The following is a 19,293-nucleotide window of genomic DNA, read 5'->3' as shown; positions in this document are numbered from 1 at the left end:
GTTTTTTAACGGATGACCTTATATATTGAAACGACTGCTGTTTACTTGCACTCAGCACTAGTTTAGAGTCAAGAGCTGATTCCCAAAGGACTCTCCTGGATACACCAACCAAATGAGGAATCTTCTCCTGTAATTACATTTCTGGGACAGCAGACATTTTCTGATTCTTTTAATATGTGCCATATTGCATTTGTTACAAATCAGATACATAACAGAAGTCCTATTACCTTAAAAGTACTGCTGTTATCAAGTACTGACTTAATTACAGTTTTATCTAAAAATAGATCAAGTTAGCTTGACAGAATCCATTTTTCCTACTCCCCTGCTGCCCAGTGTTGTTTCCTCCCTTTGGTTCCTGCTCCATCAAGCCCAGCATCAATCCGCTTCCACAGCCTTTTCCCGAGAACAGGACCGGGCTGGCAGGCCTTTGCTGCCGAGAGCCCAGCAGCGTGCTCACTTTCCACTTGTCCCAGTCTTCCAAAACTCACCGAACATAAACACAAAGAGCCCAGGAGGCTCCTCGGGGCTCAGGTTATCCGGCTCTGGCTGCTTTTAACCTTTCTGACTTTGGGAGCTGCTGACACCCAGGTAATTCCTATGGGCAGAGAAGCGGTGCATCGCCCACTGCCTCGCACATCTGCACTTTGCTGTAGCTGCTTTTGTTTACAAAACCCGCCCAAGGTAAGGCCCGTAGCTGATATCTGCTCGTTATCATCACTTTCCTCTTTCCTCTGATTGTTATGTGGTTTCCATAGCTTTCATAGCTGCCCCCACTTCCCTGGAAGCCAAGCCAAGGCAGCTTTCTTCCCGCTTGGGAAACTGCTTCGTTAGCCCGAGCGGTGTCCGTCACCGGCAGTGGTGGCTCTGAATGAACGGTGGAAAAGTACCATCTACGCACAGCCCCGTCAGAGCATGCATCGCTAGAGCTGTCCTGGCTGGTCCCCGTGCCATGCCTCTGCTGGGCGTGCTGGGGGGGTCACGGTGCGAGTGCCGCAGCTCCTGGGCTGGAGGAGAACACCGTGCCTGGGAAGAGCCGCCTTCTCTGGACACATCCCGTGCAATTTCCCACTGCCTGCCAGTGTCTCCCATCTGATGAGAGGGGGCTGCTGCAGGGTCATCCAGCTTTGGGAAGGGCTCACCACGCAGCAGTCACTTCCAGAGCAGCACGAGGAGCTTCCCAGGGGAGCACCATGGGGCTGTGCTCTGCCGTCTTCACCCGGTGGGCACCGAACACCCCCAGCACCCAGCCCAGCACCGCGGGCTGCACCAGGCATCCGCCCAGCGCCCAGAAGGCCTGGGCAGCAAAAACATTAAAATAAATTTTTCTGCATCTGGAAAGCATGTGACACTGATCACCAGTCTTACCACTTTCATATTTTACTGACTGGTTTTAATTTTATTTCCCACATGTTTGACAATGGAAACAGATTTTTCTTTCCTTGTTTTGGTGTAAGCAGGCTGCAGCCCACGGTGCCGGTGGGACTGTGGGTGCTGGGTGCAGGCGCTGCGGGCAGGACCGCGCCGGACCCCAGGAGGTCACATGGATGTATGGACTTGAAGGAGCCCTGCTCTTTGTATGTGTGTCACTGGTTGATCTTTCTTCTTTTGCTTTGCTGCCTAAGAAGGTTTTTCCTCCCTTGCTGGGTGTGCGGGAGGGGAGGGAGGGCAACCCGGGGACACCGGCACAGCGGCGCATTCTGGGACATGAGGTCTGCTCATTGTGGCATTGGATTTTCTGATCTGAACCCCAGGAAGAAAACAAAACTGGGGCTTCAGTGTCTGGGGGCTGCTCCAGGAGATACCTCACTGCCCAAAATCTCCAAGAATTCCTGATTTTGTCTTTGTCAGCTCAGACACTTGTGCAAATAGTGTCAGCCAGGGCTGGCCACACAAAGCAAGGTCGGTTATAAGCCGTTCTCCTGGAACAGAGGCACTTGGAGCCGGCACAAAGAAATCCTTGTCTCTCCCCTTTGCTGGCATCCTGGCAATTAACCCAGAAAATCGCAGCTTGCCCTTGTCTTGGGCGCTGAGTGCGGGGCTCTGCGGTGCACGGGGGATGACTGTCTTGGCTGGGGGGGTCTGGCTGCGCCGTGGCCCCTGGCCGCACGGGGAAATGGTGCGGCCAGTGTCTGACTGGGAAGTACAAAATGAATGGAGAACTCGCCTGCTTCCAGAAGAAGTGAGGAAAATCATTTGGGTTTTTACACTAAATTATTTTTAAGAAATGTATGTCTAGAGAACAGCAAAAGCAGGAGTCACCTTCGATCAAACGTGGGCAACCTGACATAAACTTTGACAATATATTTTGGTGTATTTGATTTTTTCCCCAAAAATATTTCAGGCAAAACCTCCGTGCAGTGACCTAACGCCCAGCGGTGACGGGTCCTCCACAGCCAGGCAGAGATACCCACGGGGTTCCCAGGGCAGGGCTTGCTCCAGACCCTCCTGGCTCGGGCACCACGCTTGATTTAAACACTGGCTGCACCAAACGGGCTCTGCAAACTCTCTTCTCCTGGACCCAAACCATGCTGGTCGTTGCCAGCTCGCCCTGGCCCGAGGTGCTAAGCCAGGCGCATCCCATGGGCAGAGGAGACGCGTGCGCAGCCGGCGAGCTGGTCCTGTCCCCGCAGAACGACGTGTCAGATGCTGCAGCCGCTGCAGGGGACGTGGGGAGCCCCAGCCAGCGCTCGGCCGGAGGAAACCCAGCCCTGCCCTGCCAGGGTCCTCCTGTAAATAACAGCCCGTCCAGAGCTAAGCACGGCCGCCGTGGGAAGTGTTTGGTGAGCCAGATAATCTGCAGGCAAAGGCTGTGACTGTCCACTTGAGTATGCCATGGTACTATTATTGTAAAATACAATAATTGCATGCCCAGACTGGGCCAATGTGCTTGCACGGGGAAGTACTCTTGAGTAATTAAGAAATACTCTGTATTTGATTTGCCACTACAGATCAAATTAGTGAAAGATGAATCAATTTCAAAGCCATTTTTTAAATCTTTGGGTTTGTTCTTTTGAATTTTTTTGTTTCACTTTTTACTATGTAGAGTCACAGGAAAACCTCACTGCAGCTAATAAAGGCAGAAAGAGCAAGAAAATTAATGAGGCAAAAATGAAGGCAATGGGAAAGAATGTAAGCCATGCTTAAACAGTATTGTAGAAAATACAGTTCACTCAAGTCCAACCCACTAGGAAACAAATATTTAATTGTACAGTAAATAACATACATTTATTTTAAGAGAGGACCATTTCAAACCATATCTCACAAGCTAAGTGAATATAAACAGACGTGTAACCCGGCTCACACAGACCCTATGCCCTCCCACGTCCTGCCAGGGGAAGGGGAAAGTAAAGAAACCCAAACTGCAGAGGAACGAATAGCGCCAGACCCATTAATTAGGAGTTGTTACTGGTTTCAGAGGGACAGCTTTGTAAGGAAAGGGACTGCTGCTCTCCCAGGAACTTGAGTGAGAAGCCACGGAGAAGCAGGACTGGAAGGGAGGGTGTTGCAGGGGGACGGGCATCTCGATGCTGACCTGGGGAAGCTGACCCTCGGCTGGGCTGTGCATCTCCTCTGGGGGTGTGGGCAGAGCAGGCAGCGATCCTGGTGGGACCTCCTGGGGCCGTCACGGTGCCAGGCACAGGCAGAGCAGGCAGCGATGCCCACGGGACGTCCTGGGGCTGCCGCGGTGCCCTGTGTGCCCTTGCAGCGCGTAACAGATGAGGAGCTCTCCAGGCACTTAATGTTTTTACTAGCAAATGAAATTGCTCCCAATCATCAGTGTCTTATCTGCATGCTTCAAGGGCACGTCCTCTGCAAACACTGCCGTGAAAGTAAACACGATGCAGCGACGGGATTTTCTACGGCAAGGTGAACGCGAAGAGGTAGATCTGCTTACTGCGTCCCTGCCCCGACGGCTGCGTTTGCTGAGATGTACGGTGCAGTGTGAGGACACTTCACGCCATAACCTTGAACGGACGAAATATATGCCTGGAAAAATAATTGAGATGGTGAGGATAATTTTGTTCTCCTGCTCCCACAGCTGCACACCTCATGCGCAGCTGCAGTCCCCTGGTCCCCAAGAAGCACAGTGAAGCCACCATACCGATCTGTGGGGACAGGCAGGTTTTCTGGCTGGGCGATATGTTTACGTGCTGACAAGGTAAAAGTGGGTTAAGCGAGGCGCCAGGATCTAGCCATGCCTCCGCTGCAGGCATCGCTGAAACGGCACCGTCAGTCCTTACCCGTCTCCTTGGAGAGCTCTGGGGTATGGAGAAATTTAACACCACAGAGCCATAGGAATTGGTACTTTACTGATCTTTTCACCTCCCCACAATCAGTTTAACACAATCTGGTGTTTGCTGTGGCTATGTCCCACCCCACACTGGCTGTGGGGTGGGCTGCTGGATGCAGGAACATGGGCTGCAGGAACCTCCCTGCAGGGCAGCTCCTCATCTTCCTTCTTAAGTTCATTAACTTAAAATGCAAATCTGTTTCCTTGTTCTTCTTCTCTGGTAAGTCAGCCTGGCTGCAGTGTCTCTGTTCCTCTCCCTTCCAGTTCCCCTCAGCCGGCTGGCTCTGGCCCCCAGAGACCCCAAGGTCCCCCATCACACCCTGCCCCTTGGGTACCTCCGCAGACAACCGGGAGAAAAGGCACCCTCCTGCTCAGCTGCCCTTCGCCATCTTCTGCTGAGAGAAGGAAAAGGAAATGTCAACCCCTGAGATTGCAGAAAAAGGTCCAAACGAAGTGCAGAGCTAACGACAGGCAAAGGCGGCGTGGGCACGGTGTACGGCGATGCTGGGGTCCTGCAGCCTCCGGCAGAGTTGGGCAGAAGGAGCCACAGCAACCAGCTCCTGCCTCCGAATCCCAGCGCCAAAAGCAACTCCCTTTGTCTGGGTTTCCGGGCAAAGCTGGGATAGTTATTGGGGATTTCCACAGGATTTTGGAGATACTGTTAGTTACTTTTGAAGATATTTTTATCCAGGAAAGGCAGTGGCCTTGCTGTAATTATGAAAATTAAAACAATTTCCACTGAAGCCAACAGTGGGGCGTTGATGTAAAGCTAGCACCAGGGCAAAAGGAGCGTGTGTAAGGGGTGGTCACTGAGTGCTGGGGGAGAGGAAAATCTCCATCCAGTTTCCAGGAGCAGAGACAGAAAAAGAGGGAACACCGAGGGCTGGGACCACTGAGCAGAACCAGGAGGAAATTAATATTTACATAGGGAGAGCCAGTGCTTACATCCATCTTACGGGTCGTACCAGGGCTAATGCACAGCAGACATCTCTGGAAACTCTCCAAAAAGGAAACTGGAGTTTGGTTTGGGAACTTCTGGTTCTAATTCCTGGAAACACAGCTTCAGCTCAATTTCACAGTGGTTTGTGACTTTTTTCCAGTGGTTATACAAATTTTGGGAAAACATTTCTCTCCTTGGAATTGTCTTATGATAATATAACCCCACTTAAGTGGTCGGAGGTTTTGTATGGCTTCAAACCACCCCAGAAGGCGCCTGCAAGAAGTAGTCCCCATCTGCCTCGCGCGCCCTGGCAGCTCACAGTTAGGCAGAGGGATTGTGAGGGACTGTTTATCCACTGTGTGTCTGCAGTTTTATTACAGCCTGCCAGTGTACTTTGACACGCGAAGAAAGCGAGCCCGCAGCATCTGTTGGACCGGGATTTGAGCTAGCTGCGGCGTGCTCTTTCACAGCTGGATCTCTTCTCTGGTCCGTGCAGGCCACGCTAAGCTGGGAGCAGCACAGGGCAGGCAACAGCACGCAGGCTCAAACGCCAAAGTGGGAAAAAACTGAGCTGCGGGACAGGTGAAGGCTCTTCTGCCCCTTGGGCTGGTGCTGGCCAAGGGAAGGGCTCGGTTTAGATGGGACACAAGGAAGAGATTTTTTAAGATGTGGGTGGTTAGTCACTGGAGCAGGTTCCCCAGAGAAGTTGTGGATGCCCCATCATTGGAAGTGTTCAAGGTCAGGTTAGATGGGGCACTGAGCAACCCGGTCTAGTGGAAGGTGTCCCTGCCCACGGCAGGGGCGTTGGAGTAGATGATCTTCAAAAGTCCCTTCTGTGATTCTATGACTCCGGGCTTTCAGGTGCTCTCCATGAAGGGCTCACCCTCCCCAGGTGCAGCCGGGAGAGGGACCAGCTGCAGGGTGTCGGTGCTGATGGGATACAGGGTGGAGCAGGGTTTAAGTGCCACTGCTCGAGTTAGTTCCAGCCTTTGGTGGAGCTTTACAGTGCCCCTGGCTGGGGTGGCTGTGCTGGGCACCCAGCCTGGGTGCAGTGGTGCGTGCTGGGACCTTTGCTGTTGTAGTACTGGGACTTGTCTCCAGCTCCTGTACAGCCAAAGGCAGGTAGAGGTGGGTACTGGAATGGGGCAGGTAGGTGTTTAATGCTGGTGGTGGCCAAAAGCCTTCCTGCCTTGGGTTTGGGCTCAAGGCAGGGGATGTGGCTCTGCTGCAAGAGCTCATCTGGGTGAATTTTGTTGGTATGTACCCTGGCAAAAGCTTGCTGCTGTTATGGGTGGAAAGGCTCCAATGGCTGGCTCTGCAATGCTGCATTGGTGCAGAGCAAAGCCCTTTTGTGGGGCTGAGCCCTTACAACTCAAAAGGGAGCTGTGGGTATTGGCTGCTCTTCAAAATCCCCCCGTCTTTGTCCTAGCTTGTTCCCCTACCCTTCTCTGAAACTGAGAAGCCAAAGATTCATAGCCTTAGAGGTTTAAAAGAGTCACTTTAAATTCAATAGGTTTAACTCTGAGCTGCCTCCCTCAGCTATTGATTCACAGCCTGCCCTGCAAAGCTCAGGATGTGCATTATGTTTCTGACGCTCTGGCTCCCATGGTCAGCAAGGTGCTGTCAGAGGCGGGTGCCCTGCAAGCTGGTCTGTGGCTCTGCTGCACCTTGGTGTCACCAGAGCCCAGCGCCCCGTGGGGGCCCTGGTACCCCTCCCACGTCCAGCCTTAAGGAGCTGAAGCAGGCTCCTGCAAGGAGAACCTGCCAAGGAACACAGAGTGGTGGGTCTCCTCCAAACCAGGAGGGTTTTGAAAGCTTTGCACAAACAGCAGAAGCTGGGAATTGCTTTATGGGTTTCATGCAGTGCTCGTTTCCTTGCCTAGCTATGCAGCCTGTGGTTTGTCTGGCACAACTGGGCTCTCAAGGCTGCAGCTCCAGCTGAATCTGATGCCTAGGCTGTGTGAGACTATGATTTTCTCCCTTAACCTGGCCAATTCTAAAGGTGTCACTTACAAAGGAGAGCTAAGGAATGTACAAATTCCTTGGCATGAATCTGCGTGATGGTTTTCAAAGGGGATATGTGGCATGTGTGTGATGAAAATCGATTGACTTCCAGCCTTTGGTAAGTTCTAGGTGTAAAAAAGGTAGGTTACATCTCTGGGTGCTGACTGCTGCTATTCCATCTCCAAGGTGCACATCAATAAGCCTTTCTGGGAGAGGGTCACCCGTGCCTACATCCCCAGCTCACCGGGGTCCTGCGCTCCTCTGCCTGTTGCTCCCTCTCCCCACCACAAATGACCTGTGGAAGTGTTTTTCCACGGAGCATTATGAGACCAAAGCTCCCATGTAGAACATGGATAGAGGCTAATATTTTGTGTTTGCAGAGGAAATAAGTGGCAGCTGCTTGGCTGGGCCTTCGATGAGATTTCATATTTCCTGAAAAAAATGAGAGTAAGAATAGACAGACTGTTTGGCCTTTCCTGACAATGAAACTTTGTCATATCTATAATTAACTCTGTTATTTAAATACTTCCATGAACATCTTTGAAGATTTCATAGCCCTTGGTTAATTTACTACTTTTCCATTTCAGCTTCCTGTGCTATAGTGATTCCCAGGGGCATGACTAATTTCACTTTTCCATTTAATTGAGGACTTGTTTCTGGCTTTGCCTTTGTGTGTTTAGCTGCAGCTCGGGCAGCCTGGTTGATGCCTTGTCCCTGCCCAAAATGCACCTGTCAGTCCTCTTATTTTCCTCTAGGAAAAGCTTCCCAGGGAATTTAGAGAACATCTATGACCAACACTTTTCTTTCTTTCAGAAACCTTTTCATTGCAGTGACGTAGTCCCACAGGAATTTCAGTATGGCTGTTGGTTTAATCCTTAACTTCAGGCCTTAGCTGCAGGGCCAGTAGTGCTGGAGCCTCGCATACATCAGCACCATCCTATGGTGCTAGCTGGCACGCTCTCCAGCAGCCCTGATGGGCCTGGGGTGGAGGAGCTACGGGTGCGTGACGGCGCTGGGTCACCTTGGAGCCGCAGCAAGGCTTTCTGCACGCACTGGCAAATACAGCTTGCTTTGAGGGGTTATGGCTGTGTCAGCTGGGACCTGGGGAAACCTGCTGCTCTGAGCATTTCGTATTCTCAGGGGATGTTATCTGAACTTGCTTAGGTGCAAGAAAAGTTGTAGAAGAGACCTGGGATGTTCTCAGCCCTTCAAGATCTGTGGGGTTGAATAGGGGACCAGTACAACTGCATTAGATCTCATGGTGGATTTTCCTTGTGTGCTATTTGTCTCCTCTTAAGGGGTTCACCCCAAGAAATCCCAAGCTAGAAACTCTTCTTACTTAAGTATCACTTGTTATTTTTGTGTCAGTAAGAACTTCCCTGCAGGGCTTGTAGTAATGTTTCCTTTGCTGCTACTTTGGCAGCTGCAGAGAGAGCGGATTTTCTTTTTCCCCCCAGCTTGCTAAATAACCACCACTTTGCTCCACAGAATCCCTCTGCAGGGGAGGCCTGGATGGGAAAGGAGCTAGTGAAACTCTTGGGCAGCACAGTATTAAAAAAAAAAAAAACAACAGGGATGAAGGGCATAGTGAAGCTGGAAGCCCACCCTTCTCTCAGGGTGAGATGTAACCTGGACCATCAGCAAGGAAATGGTGATCTTCAGTGCAATTAACCCTGCCTTTGCCTGGAAGGTAATTATATATACAAATGCATACATGTAAGCAGTGAAGTCCCTCTATGTGTGTTCTTTCTGCATCATGTTAAATGTGCTAAATGCCTCTAGACATCCTAGTTCCCTGACCCAGTAATTTCTTACCCTTGTCTTTGTGCTTGAATGATCGTCATATCTCCAGAAGTTATGACCACGCAGTCACTGTCTTCATGATTTTTAACACAGACTAAATCATGCTGCAGATAACAAATAATGCAGTGCTTTGTTCTGTCTTGACGTGTATGCACAGTGCCGTTCACGTTTACAGTGTGAATGGTGCTCTAAAATGAGATGGAGAAGGGGTCATTGTGGCTTGAATCAAACAGGGATTTGTGCTGCTGGGTAACTGAGCCTCTGCAATCTCCTGATTAAGGCATTACTCTTTAAAATAAGGTTTCTGTTTTGTAAGTTATTTTATGTTCAATTCCTGGGCAGGGCAGTGTGACCACAGACCCAAACATGACAATTCTAAAAGCTGCTCTTCTGTGGTACTTCAGCATAAGGATCTCATGGTGCTTTTGATCATCAGTCACCAATACCATTACCGCCACCAAATTAAGGGAAGACAAAGGAGACATTGAGTGTAGAAGCCTGGCTCCAGCACCATGAGGATCATCATCCTGGAAACAAAAGTCAAAGCATAACATCAGGCTAGGAAAAGCAGAATGGATTCATGAGTATCTCTGTGCCCTGGGGAGGGTCCTGACAGCAGGTGGGTTTTGGGGTCATGGACCTGAACAGGAGAAGGGAGGTTAGCAGTCAGGGCAGGTGTTGGAGCAGAGTATAAACCTTAATGAAGTAGTAAAAATGTAAGTAAGCTGCCACTGAAATTGGGGAGGGAGGAGGCAAACAGCACTCTGAAGAATTATGCCAAAAATCAACAGAGCTGGGAAATGTGCCACCTCCTGCAGCAAGCCTTATTCCTTATTGCCAGTGTGAAAGGGCTGGCCCGGTTAGCAAAACTGAGGGTTCAGGTGTAGGGTCAAGGGTATATATGGCTTCTCAGTGTCTTAGCTGAAGAGTATTGAAAAGGTTTTCTTTTAACAAGGAATCAAGGCAAACAAACCTCCTAAACTGGCTAAATGCACAAGCACCAGAAAACTCTCAAGCCCAAGAAGTGTTCCCGTGCTTGCTGCACTTGGAAGCTGGGTCTTGGTCTATCTGCTCTGACACCTGCCAGGAAGATGAAAGGAAACGGTGCTGTCGTCTTCTGGAGACAGCTCCCCTCAGATGCGATGCCTGTGGGCTTTGTCGCTGTGATTCCTGCTCTCTTCCCAGTGCTCCCAGATGCCTCCGAGAGGCACGTGCCAGGCGAGTGGCTTGGCAAAGACCGTGCTGTAAGTAGCTGGCATGTCCTGGGCACGTATGAATGGGTGTGACTGCTGCAGAGCAAAAACACGAGGCAAAGCCAATTACCCTAAGATAGACAACAGGCTTGTAGCAGCTATAGTTACAGTAATATGCTCTCTGTGGGGGAGAATAACTGATTGCCCAAGGCACAAACAAAGATATAGGGATCTGGAAGGAAATAGATGTGGAGATCATTGCTGCAAGTAGGACACCACAGACTGACTAATAGCATCTTGCATTGGTATTTCCATTCAAAATGAAACCAGCTTCCAAAAACTTTTACCAAACCTGTGGTGTCTGTGAAACCCAGGAAGACTTGGTAGCACAACTGGCTAATGATGAGTTTTGCAAAAACTTTATTGGAGGTTAACAAGTGTAAGCTAGGAGCCAAAGAGGTTTTCTAGATTGGGAGCAGGGACCCCAGTCCTGCTTGCTTTTCACTTCAGGGAGATCTGACCCCCATGTAGAGGCTCATTTATGTCACTGCTGTTCCGTGTAAAGACCTGTCTTCTGGGTTGTCTCACCCACCCCTGCAAACCTGTCTGAAGGCCAGGAGGAGTGACGGCAAGGAGAAAAGAAGTTAGCTGAAGAAGGGAAAAGAGGAATCAAGGAGGTGGAAATTCATGTGTGATTGCTAGAGCTGCAACTCGGGAAGGAAAGGTACTGTTCTGCTGTAAGATACAAATGTATAATCATGTTAGCTATATGTAAAACTCATGAATGCTCAGTGGAGGGAGCACTCTGTCATGCTGATGGTGTCTCTTAGGCTATCTGCTCCAACCACATGGAAAAGGTCTATCTGTTTAGAACAGACCCAGAGCAGCACATATCCAGGCTGACATGGCTGCACTGGAGAAGAGGAAGCTCTTGGTGTCTACTCTGGAGTTGTACTCATAGCTAACAAAAGGTCCAAGCTCAAGGATCTGATCTCTCAGAAGGTTGTCAGTACAATAGGTCAATACATGCCCTTTGGTTTACAACAGGGAATTCATGTAGATTCATTGCAATGGTCTAATGTATTATCTGGAACACTTTTTTTTTTGGTTGCATACAATGCTTCATCTGTGCCTAGCTCAATTAAAAAAAAAAAATCCTTGAGACCAAGAAAGATGTGAGTGTGATATATAGTCACATAACAAACAGACCTTGAACATTGCTGCTTGAGGGCAATTCCAAGAAATCTCTCATGTATCTCCTGGTTTCTGACAGTCAAGATGCCCATTGTAGTCTCTTGGGATTTAAAGAAACGCATTAGTGCGCCCAAGTGTCTGGTGTTTTGAGACCTGGTTTTCCACCTTCCCTCCCCTGGTAACACTGGTTCTTATATCCACAAGCAGTGGGAACACTGCTGGGACTGGGGGCCAGCTGTCAGATGGCAGCCTCCAAAAGCCCTGACACAAAACACTCACAGGATAACTGGGTTTAACATCCCCCCAGCAGGCACTGTGGTCCCTGTGCATGGATGCCCACGCACTGCAGCACCAGCCTCCCTGTGGGCATCTGTCGCTCCGAGGCTGCGGAGATGGGGCCGTGAGATGCTGTGAGCTGACACGGTGGCTCAGCGCTGCTCTGTGGGGATGGGGCTGGTTCCCCACCTCCCACTCCTGCTGTCACTCTGGCTCCTGCTTTACCTGACCGGTCTCATTTAACTGGCAGAAAGCTTTCCTGGAGGAGAAGTGGCTTGTTCCTGCTGTGTTCGCAATGATGTTTCACAGAGGTGCAGTAACCACTGCCGCCAGTGCAAGGGCAGGGGCAGGAAAAGAGAGGCGGGGAGATGCTGTGCGCAGCCAGATTAGGATGCTGATCCAGTTGAAAACTAGCTCTAAAAAAAATTTGTTAATTCTCAAACAAACCTGTTTAATCCAGCTGATTGTGTGACTCACCTAGAGGTGATGCTGGTGTGAGGGAGGGCTGGGAAGAGCAGCTGAGGCTCATCTGAGCTGATGCTATTGCAGCCTCCCTCTTCCTCCTGCTTGGCGGTGCCTGGGGTGGCCCCCACCCCTGCACCAGCACTGGTGGTTATTTGATCCCAGAGAGCTAAACTAGGTAGAAACTGCTCATTTTAAAATTTTTTTTAAATGCTGGATTAGTTTTCTGCTGACTTTGCTCCCTGAGTGTGTCAGCTGTGGGATGCGGGTTGGGGACTGAGCAGGGGAGAATGTGTTAATGTGTGGTCAAGGTCGGGCTCAGGGGTGGGAGTGTGGGACTGCGGTGGCGGCCATAGCTTTCATCTGCTGGAAGTATGTGTAAGCGCAGCCTTGGAGAGCACAGAGGAGTGCTCGCCGGAGACGGGCGGGCCGAGCTCTGCACCCACGGGGATCAGTGGGCAGGCTTCTGTCGGTTTAAATGGCAGTGTTACTGGACCCCTACACGGTGTCCAATTGACTCAGCTCACTTGGAGGTGAGACAACTAAGTTGCTTAAAAAATAAATCAAAGCAGGCAGGCAAATACAATGGGATTGCAGAGGGATGCAAGCTATTAGCTACAGACAGGTAGATGTGGAAGTTCGACGTTTTTATTTGTTTGCTTATTTTCCCCTTCAGTGGTGTTCTTTTACAGTTTGGATGCACAATCCTGGGAAGACTGGGCTGAAGATGTCCATGGCTGTTCCTCCCCAGTGCCTGCTGCCCTGCTCTGCTCCCACATTCTGAGCTCAAACATGAGTGTATCCTGACAAATGCAGCGTAAGCCGGAAAAAGAGGAGACGAGTCCATGACCTGGTACATTAAACGCTGCCTGCCCGAGGCCTCAGTTCCAGTTCTGTGGTGTGTGCGGTATTTCATGTGTGACAGAGCTTTGTAATGCCTCGTTTCTGTCCTCATCAGAAAATGACAGTCTGAGCATCATTACTTTCTGTGGTTCTGGAAAAGTGCTGAAAAAACCCTCAGTTTCCAGCCCCAAATATTCTGATCCTCTAGGGCAGTGTCCTATAAATCTAGTTACAGGTTCTTCCGTATTAGCTGTAAGTGCTAGAACACTCTTTTAGTATGAACAATGGCAATGTAGAAGGATAAAACCAAAATACTTGCTCCTGTGGCTTTGTACAGGGTAGAATTAAGGAGTGTAAGGCAAATAATAACGTCTAGTGCTTTTATAGGGCTGTATGCATATGGTGTAAATGACAGCTAATTAAACTTTATATCCTGCCTACAAGATAAGCATGTAATTAGTATTACATCCTTTTTTATAATTAGGAGATCTCATCCAAAAAAATGTGGCTTGCAAACCATATTTGAAGGCAGTGACTCAGCCTGAATTAGGCTGTGGCGTGAAGATTGAGAAAATCGTGCTTTAGACCTGCCAGTGCATAAAAAAAGCAGAGACAAAAGGTTGAGCTGGTATCAGGTTGCTACGCCTGCACCCATCCGCTGGAAAACATAGGTGGATTAACTTTTTAATGTGGTGCCAAGCTTTGTGCAAGACCATCCATCTTCCCCAGTTTGCAAAAAAGCCTAAAGCTGGCACCAGCTTCGCATTGCGTTTCATGGCTGACTTGACAGGAATGCTGCCCTGTCGCCGTGCTTGATCCAGAACGCGCTCGCTGTGCGGTGCATGGGCTCGTGTTTGCCGAGAGGCAGCCGCCCCGCGCCCTCCTCGCCAGCCTGAATGGCTGAGCCGGGGAGAAAAGGGGAATTCCAGTCATCCGGGGATTATCCGCAAATGTGTCTGTTTGTCACAGTCTGGGGTGAGAGGCCATCGCCGGCTCCTATGTGTGTGTCTCTGCCCAGGGGGGAGGCTGCGGGGTGGCTTGCTCTTGACATGGTGCCATCATTTACGGTGAGAATGGATTTTCCCAGATCCGCGGGGCCGCTGCCGCTCTCTCCCATTTTATTGCTGATGAGCTGCTGTCCACCTTATGGCAGCCAGAGCCAAAACCATGAGGAGGAGCAATTGTTTCGTGGGCCACGGTTTGCTCCTGGAAGCTCCCAGCCGAGGGAAGGAGGTGATGAGGCAGCTGCTGCGCTCGGGCCAAATTCCTGGCGTGTTCCTGAAGGAAAACGGGCTGTGGGGAGAAGCGGCCGGGTTTGTGCGTGGCAACGCAGAGCTGTCCTGCCCGTCCCTGTCTCCCTCGCTGGGCTGGAGACGACACGCTCGCAGGGAGGTGGTGGTGCCGGCCTGCTGCCCGGGGCCGGTGCCCCTCCGTAACCAGCCGGTTCAAGAGATTGAGGGTTTATTTTCCTCAACTTGTGCTGTTAAACCCGGAGCAATAATCTCCGACGCAGATGTTTAATAAGAAAAGCGTGCAAAGCTGCAACCCGGAGAGCCCCCAACCAGCTGGGCATGGACCGGGTGGCGGATGCGGGTCTCCACGCAGCCCTGCGATCCCGGGCCGGGAAGGTCCGCGGGGAGCGGGGCCCTCGAGTAATCCCTCCCGTCTCTCAGTGCCACTCGCGGATGCGGCGGGCGGGGGCCCGGCCCGGGGCTCACCCACGACCACCGGCAGGCCGGCCCCAGGTGCTCCCGCAGGCCGCGCCGGGCCCGGGCCGGGCGGGCTTCCCCCCATCCCCGCCCGAGGCACCGCCCGCCCCGCAGCTGATTGGCTGAGCGGACGATGTGGGCGGAGCGCGGCGAAGTCGGGCGGGCGGGGAGAGCCGCTGCGAAACCACCCATTGGCTGGAAACGCTCGCGGGGAGGGGCCGTGTCCCGGCGCGGGGGCGTGTCGCGGGAGGCGGCGGGCGGCGGAGGCGGCGGCGGCAGCGCGGGCGGGCAGCGCGCGGGCCCTGCCCGGGCGGCGGCCCCAGAGCGGCGGCAGCTCCGCCCCCGCCCGCCGCGCCTCAGCGCTCGGCTCCGCTCGGCTCCGCTCGGCTCGGCTCGGCTCCGCGCCCGGCACCGCTCCGCTCCGCTCCTCACGGCCCGGCCGCTCCCGGGGCGCGCCCGCGGCGGCGCCAGCTCCCCGGAGAGGCGGGCGGGAGCGCGCTTCGCCTTAAAAAGAAAACCCCAAACCTTTAATTTTTTTTTTTTTTTTTTTTTTATTCGTGTGCGGTGATCGGTGCGCGGGTGCGGGCGGCATGGGGCTGCCGGCGCTGGAGTTCAGCGAGTGCTGCCTGGACAGCCCCCAGTTCCGGGAACGGCTCCGCTCCCACGAGGCCGAGCTGGAGAAGACCAACAAGTTCATCAAGGAGCTCATTAAGGACGGGAAGTCGCTCGTCGCCGCCCTCAAGAGTAAGTCGGGGCCGGGGGGCGGCTCTACCGGGGGTCCCGCACCCTCCGGCCGGTCCCCCGCCACCGGCCCAGCGCAGCCTGCCCGGCCCGCCGCCGTCCGCCTGGCCCGCGGGTGCCCATCCATCCTGGTCCTGGTCCTGGTCCACCGCGGAGCACCTGCTCCCGCCCGTGTCCCACCAGCCCTTGGCGGTCCCGCTCCGTCAGGACACGCGTGGTCCGTCAGGGTGGGCCTGGCCCCGCTCCAGCTGGACTTTGCGTGGTCCTGGGCCACCGGGTTCCAGTCCGTGGCCCTCAGGAGTTGCGTCCTTCGGGGGTGGTTCGGCTGGGGTGGGGGCGATGGGTGGGTGCCATGCCCACCGGCCCGCTTCCCGGTTGTCCTCTGTCCCCTCTCTGTTCAGGGTGGGGGGTGATGCCCAGTGCCCCCTTTCCAGGCTCTTCCCCGGGCTGGCCCCGCCGGTGCCATCTCCTCCATCCCCAGCGGCGTGTGGGGAAGTGGAGATGGTTGTTGCTGCGTGGGAGAACCGTGGGCTGGGGGGCAAGGCTGCAAACCACCCGTTTGTGGTGGGGGCCGTGCGGGAGGGGGATGCTGCGACGCAGCGGGAGACCCTCGCCGGCGGCCGGCGGTGTCCCGGTCCCCCCCTCATGCCCAGGCTGGGCTGGCTCCCGTCCCCACAGCCAGGGCTGGGGACATCTCTGCACGGCCACCCACTGCCACGATGGGTGGGCCCACTGCCCGAGCGGTGGCTCTGTTCCTGCTGTTCCCCCCATGGGGTCGTTTGGGTTTTTTTCTGTTTTTTTAAGTTTCTTTGGCCCAAATCGCGGATCACTTCCCCTGCCGGTAGGTTTCCCGTACCAAACAGGCCGGCCGGGCAAGTTGTCACCTTACCGAGCTCGCCCTGCCCTGCTCTGGTTCGGTGCCGTGGGGCGCTGGGATGGGAGAGGGGCACATCCACCCACACCCGTGCCGTGGATCCCCCCGTGGCATCGCTTGTGATGCACCAGCCTGGCCTCGGGGATGTGGCGCGGTTATTTTGGGAGCTGAGGCGTGGCGGTGTTGCCCCCAGGGTGCTCAGGCAGGTGATGGTCCGGCCAAGCCCACCACCCCGTCTCATCCCGGGAGAGCCGCAGCCACAGGGCTGATTCCTGCTCCGTCCCCTTCAGATGTCGCACTGAGCCCCACGGGTGCAGTTCCCCTGCTCCGGAGTAGCAGCCAGTACTGTTTGTATTACCCAGACACCCATTGTACCGATTCTCAGTGTTTTGGGATTAAAAAAACCCCAAACCCAACAGCTCTCGGTGCATTTATGGTTCTGCAGGTCTGAGCTGTCTTCTGCTGCGGTGTGTTTGCCTGTCGAGCTGAAGGCAGCCTGTGCCTGGCCCGGCGTGGAGCATTCATTTTATCGCAGAACAAATCCTACAGCATCGTTCTTCACTGAAAATAAATTTTAGGAATTAACTGGTGGGTCCCAAGGGTGTTTGTCTCTGGGTTTAGTCAGTGGGCGCTTTTAGCGGGTCGCTCGCCAGGTGCTGGCCGAGGGGGCCGGCTGTGCCCTCGCCCCGGTCGCGCCGCACGGCAGGTATTTTTGGGTGTGCTGAACCGCTGCGTGCTCGCAGCTGCTGGTGGGTGGCTCGCTGGCCAGCCGTGGCTGTGGCCGTGCTGCGTGGCCCCCGGGCTGCCTGCGCCGGGGCAGGAAGAACGCTCGCCAGCTTCAAGAGATAAGGATGTTTTTATGGCTGAATTGTTTTGTAGCCTCTATTGAATGCGTTCCTGGATTAGACCTTAATTCCCGTGCAGGGCCGGGGGTGTGTTCCACTGATGTCCTGGCTGCGGTCGGTAGGGGCATGAATAATGACAATTTTGCTGGAGAGTTAATTAATGCCCAAGCACTCGCGCTGCCTGGCCTCGTGGCTGCCTCGTGTGTGTGTGCGGCCGCAGGCATGGTGGCAGGCTCCCCGCAGAGGTGGTCTGCAGGGCGCTTTGGGGGTATGTTTGGGGGTGTGTGGGGCAGGGCACGGGGATGAGTGTCCCCTCCCTGGCTGTGATGCTCGGCCACTCTGTGCGTCCTTTTCCCGTGCGCGGCCCCTTGCTGTGAGAGCAACTTCACCAGCTCCACGGCTGCCGGCGAGCCGTGGTACGTCTGACTTCTCTAGCAGAGACCTGGCGCAGGACAGGATCTGGCCCAGCTCTTTCCACATGCGTTACCCTTGGTGTGCGATGGGTCTGAGGTCTGGCCATGTTGCGTGGGTCATCACAGACCCTCTGGGCGTCTGTCTGAGCACGGATGGAGATGCTCCAGGGGTGGAGAGCTGCCGCGCTGCCTCTTGCTGGGTGTCGTTCCCGTTTCACTGCCGCAGGTGTTTGGGACGCCGGTGCAGGTGGTACCTGGTGGCCATTCCTGGCAATGAACCAGGTGCTCGATTCTCTTACCCAGCTTTTATTTTTCTGGTGTTTCCAAGTGGTTTGTCTCCCCGTGGCTGGGCAGGGCAAGGCAGGGCAGCCTTATCTCGCCGCTGGCATCGCCTCCACGCACGCTCCTTGGCCGTCTTGGAGGGTGCGTGGATGCAGGGCTGGGCATGTCCCAAGGAGTGGCAAACCCCCAGCTCGGAGCACGCTCCCTCTGGAACAAGGGGCTCGGAGGGCGTCTAGTCTCTTGGCACAGCGAGGTGGCCTGCAATCAAAGTTACTTGAAGTCTTGGCAATGTCCTCTCTCATTTTCCTTCCTCTTGCGTTTTCTGCTGAATGTTTCACATCCTCTTTGTTTTAAGACAGGCGCAAGGGGAACGTAACTCTTTGTGAGTCAGCGAGGAGCGAGGCGGAGGGGCAGCTTGGATGGGGCAGCGGTGCAGTTATGTGGCAGGGAGGAAGATGCAGGAGGGAGGAAGATGCAGGAGGGAGGAGGACCCCTCCGCAACGCTGGGCAGAAGCGCTCCCCTCTTCCTGCTGCCCTGCTTGGCCCCTCGCCGCCCCGGTGCCTCCGACACCGGCGTGGCAGGAGCAGCGTGCAGCGATGGTGAGGCTGGTATAAAGGCACATAAGAAAGTCTCTCTCTGGATTTGGTGGAGGAGCTGTTCTGTAGCTACCCTGCTTTTGCCCTCTGTGAAGGTATGGAAGGAAATGGGACTGATTCACAGCACTGTCTTCTTCATTTAAAAAAAAGAATAAACTGAGAAGGTTGAAAATAATGTCATTTGCTGAAGGGCCGGTCTTGCTAAATATCCTCTGATGCTGAGGGCATCTCTGGAGTGTGTGTGTATATGTGTATATATATAAATACTGTTCCCCCCCCCAGTGAGTATCTGTGCCTGTTTCTATTGTCTCCCTTTGCTGCTTGGCTGGTATTAGGAGTGACCTGGTTTTCAGCAAAACGTGTCCCTCTTCCTCCCTTGTATACCACACATAAATTATTCAGAAAGTTTTGCAAATGCAAAGACCTCAAGTGAGACATAAATAATGAACTCAAAGCTTGGATGCCGTGAAACTTGTTCTCCAGCGAAGGAGCCGTGGTGACCGTCGGTACGAGGGATACGGAAGCATTTTGCCCCTTTCCGTGTCCTCTGTGCCTGAGAAATGGGGCAGGCAGGGAGCTGCGTCCTGGCCGGCGGCTGGTCCTGGTATGGCGGCTGCCCGCGGTGCTGGCATTGCCACCAGCCCCTCTGCTTCGGTGGAGGGGGATATCAAGCCCGGTCGCCCAGATGGTGATGCAAAGATGCTTTGCAGCTTGCTTTGGAAAATGAGCAGCGCACGTAATGATGGAGGGTGTGGGGGTGCAGGCGGCTGGCAGCCATCGCCTCCCCCATGCTGCTGTGGGGGGCTGAGCAGGGGCACCTTCTTCC

At 53.6% G+C, this 19,293-nt stretch overlaps 1 protein-coding gene across 3 annotated transcripts in view; it reads left to right on the top strand.

Moving 5' to 3' along the window:
- The first annotated feature begins 15,012 nt into the window (after positions 1 to 15,012).
- Positions 15,013 to 19,293, top strand: part of ARHGAP26 (Rho GTPase activating protein 26) — a 155,300-nt gene continuing 151,019 nt past the window's right edge. For 2 of the 3 annotated variants that reach the window (XM_052816225.1, XM_052816226.1), the window contains exon 1: positions 15,013 to 15,459. In XM_052816225.1, the coding sequence (XP_052672185.1) occupies positions 15,306 to 15,459 (154 nt within the window). In that variant the 5' untranslated portion in view covers positions 15,013 to 15,305. The remainder of the gene's footprint in view (positions 15,460 to 19,293) is intronic. The other variant, XM_052816224.1, reaches the window with a different exon arrangement.

The sequence above is a fragment of the Harpia harpyja genome, chromosome 20 (genome assembly GCF_026419915.1).
Source record: "Harpia harpyja isolate bHarHar1 chromosome 20, bHarHar1 primary haplotype, whole genome shotgun sequence".
Taxonomy (NCBI): Eukaryota; Metazoa; Chordata; class Aves; order Accipitriformes; family Accipitridae; genus Harpia; species Harpia harpyja.
Note: the sequence above shows the minus strand (reverse complement) of the source record. Positions and strands in the feature narration are given on the sequence as shown.